The sequence below is a fragment of the Neodiprion virginianus genome, chromosome 6, assembly GCF_021901495.1.
Source record: "Neodiprion virginianus isolate iyNeoVirg1 chromosome 6, iyNeoVirg1.1, whole genome shotgun sequence".
NCBI lineage: Eukaryota > Metazoa > Arthropoda > Insecta > Hymenoptera > Diprionidae > Neodiprion > Neodiprion virginianus.
Window position 1 is genome coordinate 16,707,117 of NC_060882.1, and position 10,375 is coordinate 16,717,491.

The 10,375-nt window shown below is 34.9% G+C and overlaps 2 protein-coding genes across 2 annotated transcripts; both read right to left on the reverse strand.

Moving 5' to 3' along the window:
• Positions 1 to 64: 64 nt before the first annotated feature.
• Positions 65 to 3,306, reverse strand: LOC124307383 (V-type proton ATPase subunit D). Its single transcript, XM_046769011.1, has 4 exons — positions 3,169 to 3,306; positions 2,189 to 2,306; positions 1,546 to 2,031; positions 65 to 1,125 (listed from the first exon to the last, which is right to left on the reverse strand). Exons 1-4 carry the CDS (start codon positions 3,207 to 3,209, stop codon positions 1,033 to 1,035), a joined length of 738 nt encoding a protein of 245 aa, XP_046624967.1. The 5' UTR covers positions 3,210 to 3,306; the 3' UTR covers positions 65 to 1,032.
• Positions 3,307 to 4,073: 767 nt separating this feature from the next.
• On the reverse strand, positions 4,074 to 7,109 carry LOC124307371 (nucleic acid dioxygenase ALKBH1). Its single transcript, XM_046768987.1, has 4 exons — positions 6,865 to 7,109; positions 6,706 to 6,805; positions 6,475 to 6,628; positions 4,074 to 6,280 (listed from the first exon to the last, which is right to left on the reverse strand). The coding sequence occupies exons 1-4, from the start codon at positions 6,955 to 6,957 to the stop codon at positions 5,695 to 5,697; spliced, it is 933 nt and encodes a 310-aa protein (XP_046624943.1). The 5' UTR covers positions 6,958 to 7,109; the 3' UTR covers positions 4,074 to 5,694.
• Positions 7,110 to 10,375: the final 3,266 nt, after the last annotated feature.

A 10,375-nucleotide genomic window follows, 5' to 3' on the forward strand; every position in this document is an offset into this window, starting at 1 on the left:
TGAAACTGTTGTTCAACGTTACAAAAAGAAAATATACACTTATGTATGAATAAATTACGATCAATAATAACTATAATTCACTTTATATCATACAGGTACAGAGAATAAGCCAAAACCATCTATACGTATTTTATATTTAATTTACATTTTTTTTTTTATGTTCAAATAATAATGGCTATATATATGGTATCATTCTTACGCCTTGCGATGATATATAATAATCTTTTTCCAAGCAATATGTAATGTTAGCCTACAAATGATTTATAATACACTTACGGGACCTACCCATATGAGTAAACAGTAACAGTAGAAGTACGTTTTCAAAACGATAGCAAGGTATCACTTCTCATATCGTATCGCCTAATTAAACTAATTATTATTATTAATACATTGGTGATACTTTTATTTATTCTGATCAGAAACGACGGATTGATGTACTGTACATCCTAGTAGATTTATGAGTGCTGAAATATATGTGTATTGGCAAAATTGGTAGGTACATATTGCGTTGCAATGTTTTTCGCGTAAACCTTGTATGCCATCAAGTACCACATATAAATTATTGCAAACTGGCTGAGCCGCTGTCGACTGTGCTGAAGAGTCTGTGAAAAAGGAAGCTAGGGAGCTGTTCGCTTCCTTCATTAGAGACTCTTGAATAGAAACATTTTTGCACGCATTATCAAAATGCCGTTGGCTAAGAGCAATGAAATAAAAATGAAAGACAAAAAGAAAGAGTACCAACACGGAACAAAAAAGTTTTGTGCCCTAAATATGCGTATTATTAACAGTTTTGGTATCGATCGATATTATCGTCATAACATAAAGGTATTTTTCTTTCTTTCCTTCATTTTTCTTCATTTTGACTCTCAGGTATTGTCTAATCATTACGAAACTTTTCTATCATTTTCATCTCAATTTTCAACTTTGTCGGAGCGCATCACACAGATTATACAATATGTAAAAATCTTCTCATTCTCACTGCATATTCTGCGTCATGTACTACGCATTTTATCAGAAACTGATTCAAACTTTTTAGAAAAGTAAATCTTCGTCACCCTCATCCAGCATGTTAGCTGCATCTACGTGTTTTCCAGCTTCGATATTCGCTAATCGCTGGGCCTCGGTCTACAAAAAATAAAGAATATATGAGTAATATCAATATATTATTAATATTTGATCTAAGAAAATTTGTGCCCTAAATATATTATATTCAAGGATCCGTAATAGCAGGACAGATTAGACCTCAGTCGAATGAAAAACATCGCTTATAGAAAATCGGCGGAACAAAAGAATTTGAGGCATACAAACTCGGAGTCAAACTTCAATTAAAATCCGAGTTGTGGTGACGAGCAGTAAATAAGATATTGGAGTAAAATTGAAAAAATTTGATGGTGTTAACTACATAATAATATGTGAAAGTATCATAATGTGAATAAAAAAGAAACTATAAATTATATTTTGAAGGTAAATACGCGAGTTTTCGGGATCAATTCATACCTATAATTGACCAACGTACACTAAATTTTCAAGTTAGATGTATATTACCTTAGCTTTGGCAATCTTCTTTTTGTCCTGAATTTTCTTCAGCCTGTAAAACTCTTCTCTTTCAAGCTCGTCTAATTCCGAAATAATGTATGCCAGAGTGCGTTCAATTCTAGGGATAATGACATGCTCGATCGCATTAACACGACGATTTGTGATTTTGATGACTTCATCCAGAGTGACAAAACTCGTCTGCAATGAAGCGAGTTCGACAAGCAGTTTCACTGCCCTTTGATAATTCTTTTTCAATTTGGCCAATTGTTGACCTCCCCTAGCTAATCCAGCTAGCTCATATGTATCTGTACCATCCTGATAGGATTCGAAAACTGGAAGATTTACACCCGCTACGTTGTCCTTCTTTGAGCGAATTTTAATCTGTGCCTTAGTCACATTCTGAAGTACAACTTGGTTGAAATCACCAGTGGCAAATTTAGCCTCTGCTAAAGAAAACGCCGCTTCTTTCATGACTTCACCCATCAGAGTTTTTGTCTATACACATGAAATGAAGTTCAGATTAATCTTGGCGTTAGGCTCAAAATGAATTGTATAGATTATAACAGTTTCTTGTACACTCTTTGAATTTCAAGTATCAATAAATAGCAACATGTACATTCTGAATGTATATATTACAAAACTAAGAATTTACCTCAATGATTTTGCCCAAAATCATTCTGAATCTCATCTGCAAGGCATCAGCTTTCTTCTTGAGTAATCCATGTCCCTTCTGTGCTCCTGCCAGACGAGACTTCATCAACATCTGGGCACTGTAAGTAATGCAGAGAAATTAGTTGTGATCAATTAACTATGACGCCCTGGCTTTATAAATTCAACCAAAATCAAAATCAGGTTAAATTTATGTAGGTAATGTATACTGCAAGGAGTTTAGGAATTGAGGTTTTCTTTTAATTCCTTTTGACTTTGGACAAAAATCTAAAAGTATTCAACACATAAAATTTTAAACATGCAAACGTTTATTCTGAGCATTGCATTTCTCGACGGTTTCAACAGATTTTATACAAATAATTGTACTATTATAAAAGTGATGAAGAGCATCAGATTCGATTCACGGAGCAAATTTGAAGCTTACCGATGATTTCTTCTCTGCAATTCATCGACAATATCGTATTGCGACCTTAATATGAAAGATAATCGACAAAGACATTACCTATGAATTTTCATCAAATTCTGATTTTGAGGTGTTGATTACCTACTTAAATGACGTAAATTGTGAGGGTAAAGGAATTTAAAAACTTAATTCCCACCTGTGTTTGAAGACACGAAGAAACTATTTCATAGAGTCGAAAAACTTGTCAAGCAATTTATTGGTTTAGTGTTGAAAATTCATTGATAATTCGGATTTTTTGAAAAATCGAAAACGCATAATTGTTAGTGAAAAGAATGTTACCACCACGAAAATACCGAGGATGTACTAGTTTCAATAGTACGAAATTATTGATATTGTTATAGCAATTCTGTTATTCGTAGAGGGGTTACACCCACTTTTTTAGCATGGCAAATACACGACACCTAGTTATGTGAATACATTTTTGCGAGATTATGATATGCGCTGTGAGTATTTGAAAGCGTAGGGTGTTGATCATGACGTTAGTTAATCACAATACTCACCCCCTAGAAGGGAAAATCGGTAGCCTATCCTTTCCAGACATATTTCTTTCGGTCAGCGAGCAGACAGGAATGAGTTAAATCAGCTGACATGTGGAAACGGACCGTTCCTTGCTCGACTGCGCAACCGGAAGTGCGGCACACACCGTTTCATTCAATCGGTGCATACCGGCTACGCGCCAAGTCGAAAATCGTTGCAACTCGTATAATGAACTGAGATAATTGCCTGAACTGCATAACGTTTAATTTACGATCCGTATATATGGTTGTGTAAACCTGCTTTTATACTTTTAGTACGACATTACATATTTTTGGTAAGGTCTGGCTCGATCCGCAGGGTTTTGCGAATCAGAGTACATAATAATACAATGAAACCTTCTGTATGTGACGTAGCTTTCAATATAAATAATTGTGTTGCACCAAAATGATAGCGTATGTTATGTCTCATATTTTTACCCCAAAATATCACCAAATGTGCCAATTGTATCACAAAACGTACTAGCGACGCAACTGTATTACCGATCGAGCGGTCGTGTCTGCCGTTTATTTGCTGACTTAATTGTTAGAAACAACACGATTATCTATAGTCCTGAGGCTGCATTCCGATTGAATAAAATTTTCATGGCAGATTGTTAATATTATCAGAGATTATGTAATTCATTCATATGATATTGCCCAAGTTTTTTTCAATACGCGCAAATATGATTGTTCAGTTTTTAAAAATCGTCAGAAAATTAAAAGAATATTTCTTAATGCAACAGCAAGAAAAATTCGTTTTTGCGATAGAATGACTAGAATTATACTAATAAATAGATTTTTTGACGATTTTAATATTTAAACTTTTTAACTTCTTTTTATAAATATTGTTGCTACCATCAGTGATTGATTATAATTTGTAAGAAAAAATAGCGCTTTATAAAAAAAAACATTACATGAAAAGTATACGTGCTACATATTTTGTAATACTATATTTTGATTCAAAAGCATCGAATCTGTTATAATTACACATAATAATAAGAAGGAGAGGAAGTGTGTGTTTTTTTTTTTTGCAGTCGAGCGGATCACTATTAAATTTATGCTAAAATTAACGGATCACGCGGTGAAATATTATTGACAATGGAAGATCGTTGTTTTATGTGTAAAAAATGTCATGTAAAACTGATATGGTAAGCCCTCAAATCCGCACGGAAGAAGATAATGGCAGCGTGAAATAATTTAAAACAAGCTTGCGACAAAGTTTTAACAAGGATGAATATATTGAAATTTCAACAAAAAAACAGTAAGTTTCAATCCTCAAATCCTTTTATTTACTTATTTTCGAGGATTTCAAATGAGAGGGAATTAATTTTAGTGTCAAATAAATCCGCTTTTGATTTTCTGTTCACGTTTTGCGCGGCATTAACTCGCAGACTTTGCAGTGTCCAGCGCAAATAAGAGTCTTACACAGTTTCTTTGAAGTCTGTAAAATTGTGGACAGAAACCATCGGTTCCCGTGTGAAATATGTTAAATCTATAATGAAATTAATAAATGACAGTTTTAAGTGAGTCCTGCCTCTTTTTCCAGCAATTTTTCACCTGCTTGAAGTCTAAAATGACCAGCATCGGTGATTCGGAATCGTCGAAAAAATTTGTCCTAAGAAACGGAATTCGAATTGCAATTTCGATATTGCTCAAACCGCATGTTGCCAATGTAGACGTAGCAGACAAATATTTTGTAAATGGGGTATTCTCAAAGCCGAAAAATGTAATAGATAATATTCGTCTCGCAGAAGATGAGTTGAAGGTTGACAGTTTGAACAGAAAAAATCGTCTTAATACACGCAGATACTTCCTTGTTAAAATGGCGTCTATTGCTTGGAATTTTTTGAATATTTCAAATATATTCCCGCAAGAAATATAAAACTTTTAAATAATTTATAATTCAGCTCCGAATGAAATGGTGAAAGGATTCACCAGACAGATATGACATAATTCTGCCAAGCAATATATCGTATGATTTTTAATAATATGTGTAATTTATATTATTGCTGATATTATATTACGAATAAAAAACATATCTAACCGGTATTAATAATATAACTTCTAATTTCAATTGGTTTATAAAGTGTTTATAAATAACTTCATACATTAAACATGCGATAACTCGGAGAATTTGAATTCTATGAATTTGAAAACTCAGGTTTCAAGTTTATTAAAGCCAAGGTTTAATTTGAGCACTTATTTCAAATGCATTGATAGTAAAAAACGAACTAAAATATTCGGTGCCATTTTTAAAACAGAAAGCCAAAGATCAAATGATTGAAAAAATATGACAATTTTTTAATAACATAACGTAGGATTTTTCAGTCCTTGATTTTTAAATATGGAAAATCTGACTGCATCTACGTTTTGAGCAATGAGCAATTTTTTCAGAATTTATCGAGTCGCTATAGCTATATCTATCAATAAATTTCAATTTTCTATACTAGCAATTGATTATATGTGTAAAAAAATATTGACTTTGGTTAATACTGCAATATAAGAATATATTTACAAAACTTTATCATCAAGCGAAACTTGTCCTGGTCTTAAGACCTGCCTGACATTCATATTCACGCGGGATTCAGAGATGTATGACATTATTTTATCCCAGTCGATGCACATCTTCTTAGATTTGTAATCGTTCGTAGAATTTTGATTTTTCCAAGGCATAGAATCTGCTTGTAAGATTTTAGGCACACCGTGATACCTGAGGCGGGAACCTTTTGACATGACAACAACATCTCCACTTCGTAGTAACAGGGCATCGGCTGGATCTTCGAGCGATAAGCCCCCGACTAAAAATATTCCAGTCTGACCAAAACTGACAGAGAATAATGGTGCTTCATAATCTATTTCAGATTTATCCGTATGCCCGGAGAGAGTTGAATTCATTCTGTAATAATTGATTATAGCTGATTCCGCTTTGAAATGACATAGACCAGAAATTCTCGCAAGATATTCTGTGAGGTCTACCATGTCATCGGGCATTTCGCCTTTGAAGTTTTCGGAGTACACTTTTGTGTCCCAATTGTGGTGATAACCTAGCGTTGCCCATCTTAATTTTGGCAAAATAACTTTGGCTCGCTCAACATTACTGAAAAGTAACAAGTTTAAATGTGAGTTAATGAGAGAAAAGTTTTTCTTTAATCGACTTAAATTAGTATGTAATTTGCAACAGTTTTGAAATGTGCAATAGAGATCTCAAATATTGTTGTACACATAACGTAGTCAGATAAATTAAAATATAATAGAATTCTTGGAGCTGCTTTCACCCTATAATTAACATACTCAGAGCACACATCCCACCAGTTTTCATTCTCTGATAAGACTTGGTGCAAATCAAGATTCGTTTTGTTTGGCTTCTTTGAATAATCTTTAACGCATCTTGTTATCCAATACCGTTGACCGGCGCTGGTGAAAGGATTTTCGATAAAAATGAGACCTGCAAAAAAAGAGAATGCTTTAGCGGAAAGTGTGTTGGTTTGAATTAGTTGCTAAAATTTTGATCGATTAATTTACCCGGTTTGGCGATAATTTCGTAAATATTCCAATCCTCGGTAGACCTGAGCCCTAGCGAAGATTGCTCCTCCTCAATGGCAACAGGTGAAATTTTTCTAACCTGAAAAACATCCCCGTCAAAAATTTGTTAAATTCTCATTCTGAGCAGCTGGATCTTACTTTGGATAAATCTGGATTTTTAAGATCGATAACAGCATCAAGATCAGGGGGTGGGTCCCTGCTTTTGTAATACTTAAAAGAGTCTTTGAACATTTCTCTCAAAAAGTTACGCGGGCACCCATTTTTAAAGGGATGATCGTTTGATAATGGGCATCTCTACGCATAGTCTCTTCGTGTATGCAGAGAGAAACCTGTGTATGCATTTGTATGTATAAAATACAAAATCATGTCATGATATAATAATAATAGACGTGCGTTGGAATTTTCAACACCAGGTAGCGCATTGAACGCGCTCTAGTACTAAAAAGCACAAGTCGATAATTAAAGGCTGAAGTTCAGAGGATCCGTCGGTAAAACAGACATCGTTACAGAAATCATTAAAAATGATCAACTGCGAACAATTGGAAATTTTCGGGACACGTCGTTTCGTTAATCACTTCGCATCAACATATTCAGCTATCAAAAATGGATGAATCAATCTTTAAAATAAATGCTGAATTCATTGTAGGAAAAAATTGTTTCAAAATTGGAGAAAAACTGCCTTTCCTTCGCTGCATTATTTATCTCTTGATTTAAGACGAAAAAATAGCACTTACAGCCTTTTTTAAGTCTCCTTATCAACAGTTTGAAAATAAAATAGTTAAAAATGACGTGGGAGAAATTCCGTCTAAAGATATATTTGAAAAACGCATCAACGCGCATGCTAATTTAGTTTATTGGTGCTCGTTAAACTTCAACGGCTAAAAAATGGCTGGAAGTCAAACGATGGAATCGATTGTCGATCACGGAAATAAATAAGGTATAATATCAAATAGGTCTATCTGATTAATTGTAAGACGAATTAGTGAAAATTCATTTCAACGGCAAATCGATGATTTATAATTCCGTTACTTGGAAAATCTTTAAAAAATCTCACTCATCGATCATTTTTCGACGATAGATGTGGTAATTCCATCTCCATGCTATATTTTCTATTAAATAGGTGTCCTGGTTAATTTCGACGTTGACGTATATATCTCCAAATATCGAAGGCCGCGTATTTCAAACGCAAAAAAGGGCTACCCAGCCCTTGAATGTACACAATTCTGAACAAAACACTTAACGTATTTACATTTGAGGCAGAAATAAAGAAACGGCACGGATCCTACGAAATCGCAATAGCAAATTCATAGAATTCATGTAATTTATGTATTTCTGCGTCAAATGAAAATGTGTTGGAGTGTTTTCGTTCAGAATTGTGTATAAAATGGGGCTCTCAAGACCAGTCTCGTATTTGAGATACGTGGACTTCGATATTTGGAGATATATACGACAACGTCGAAATCGACTATGGCAACCCCTTAAAAAAATATAGCTAAATGAAGTGCGGCCGCTCTTGAATTAGAATCCATAATAATAACCAAGGTGGTAAATAGCCTGTATACACCTACTGCGAAGATTGAAAATCTGGCCCGGACTTGAAAGTTGTAAAATGAAACGGTGCGAGTAAATACACGAGAGAACGAGATCGTGTGCAGAGAATAAATGTGGCGATTCACATACGCGCAACGCGCCTATTATACATATGGATAGACCCTATATAGATATATACGTACGATACCTACGTATGTACCTACACGCATTATTTCGCAAGCATGCAGTGAATTTTTTCACTAACGTTCCTCACCACGCACGGAAACATCTAATAATACTATGAGAACATTATGTGCTGTGGGTGACCACATCGAATATGTTAATTACATACAAAATAACATTCGACGCTACAGGCGCGATCGTATGTGCATACGTGGGGGTGATATACACTCGCAATTTGTGTACCTTATACACGTTTATTATAAGCACTCGCTTACGTGTATATACGTATATAACTATATACCGCGAATAGGCCGAGCTATAAGAATTACACACAATCTGCTTAAATTTATGCAGAGTACCTTACTATTAATTTATTATACCTATGCCTAGGTATAATATGCATAGGTGGATACATAATGCTGAGCAGTGAGCTTTCAAAAAGCCTTGAGGCGATCATTCGGCGAGCGGACGAAGCGGCATACCTTTTGTTCTATGAAATCATTCTATCCTAGTGCAGTCGACTATGTGTAGCGTAGCTTCCTGCAAGCGAAGTGACTATTATATGAAAATTATACCTCCACCTAAATTAGTCATAAGTGATTAGTCTTTGAGGACGGGCTGGAAAAATATCGTACATTTTCTCACAACAATATTACGTTACTGCCTATACCTATGTGATATTTATAATATAGGTATATACCTTATACTGCATATGCGTAACGGAGATACGTTGCTAATTACACATCTCGTATATTATGCGTAATTCATTTAATCACAAGTTTGTGTACGTATATGTGCGTGAGTATATATAATATAACACACATACTAGGCATACATTACAAATTGAGTAGCATGTAATCGATAATACACACACACACATATATATATATATATACATATATTATCCAGCGTAAATACGATAAATCTATATCTGCATATTGCAATAGGTTTTCAGCACGTACACATATTATTAAAACCAAAAATAAAAACATTTCGATAAAACCTACGTACCGCGATTTCGAAATAAATCGAATGACCTTACAGATGTACCAAGATTCTCAGGCACTGCAGGATGTTTCTTCCAAGCTACAGCTGGTTTGATATATTATCTAAGAATTATTTAATAAAAGCTTCCAGGAGTGATCTGCAATCGACTATGTTCAGCTTGTAAATTTACAAGCTGTCTTTGTTTCATTTCTTCGATAACGGAATATTCAAATTTTATCTTTTTTCTGGTAGATTTTTTATTGCTCAAATTGGGTTATATTTACACATTTTGAGACCGTTGTCCCTAAGGACAGGATTGGTTTATTTTCATATAGTTATATTGATTTTCATTTTTGCCTTTCAGCTGCATTTTTAATTTCTTTTTTTTTCAGCATCCTCGTGTTAAAAAAAAAATTTGCGTGTAGATACGAAGTTGCACGCTTGAACCTGACGTATGTTCAAAGATAAGTAATTTCTCAAGAGTTCGTAATTTGTCGATTGGCTGCTTCACCACTTCTTCGAGGTTGATTACCTTATTGCAGTTTTCCGAATTATTCGTAAATACAGACTTGAATCAATGAACGAATCGAGACGTTACCCTGCAATAAAATAAATCGCCGAGAACATTAATACGAAATCCAATATCGACTTCCGTATCGAATGAATTCTACATGCGACCGCGACTTCGAATCCGTCGCTCAATGAGAGTACGGCGTCGGGTTAAAATCTCAACTAGCCGGTGTGTACGTAAATATTGGGTTACACGTCGGGCACGATAATCGGCTAACGTTGCATAAAGGCGATCAACAGGCCGTCGCAGATGCTTCGGCGGGTGGCGCAGCCGCAGCGGCGGCGGCGAGATGCACAACGGCTGTACCCAGCAATCGGTATATCGGTGCGATTTGAGTTCTCCGATAGAGCGAAAGAGAGAGAATATGAGGCCGACCGC

Excerpts from the sequence above, each read along its gene's own strand:
- LOC124307383 (XM_046769011.1), bottom strand. The coding sequence starts at position 3,209 with ATGTCTGGAAAGGATAGGCTACCGATTTTCCCTTCTAGGGG. Across the intron at positions 2,307-3,168 it reads CCGATTTTCCCTTCTAGGGG|TGCCCAGATGTTGATGAAGT; the intron begins GTGAGTATTGTG and ends CATTACTTACAG. Across the intron at positions 2,032-2,188 it reads TTTTGGGCAAAATCATTGAG|ACAAAAACTCTGATGGGTGA; the intron begins GTAAATTCTTAG and ends TCATGTGTATAG.
- LOC124307371 (XM_046768987.1), bottom strand. The coding sequence starts at position 6,957 with ATGTTCAAAGACTCTTTTAAGTATTACAAAAGCAGGGACCCACCCCCT. Across the intron at positions 6,806-6,864 it reads AAAATCCAGATTTATCCAAA|GTTAGAAAAATTTCACCTGT; the intron begins GTAAGATCCAGC and ends GATGTTTTTCAG. Across the intron at positions 6,281-6,474 it reads TGGTGGGATGTGTGCTCTGA|TAATGTTGAGCGAGCCAAAG; the intron begins GTATGTTAATTA and ends GTTACTTTTCAG.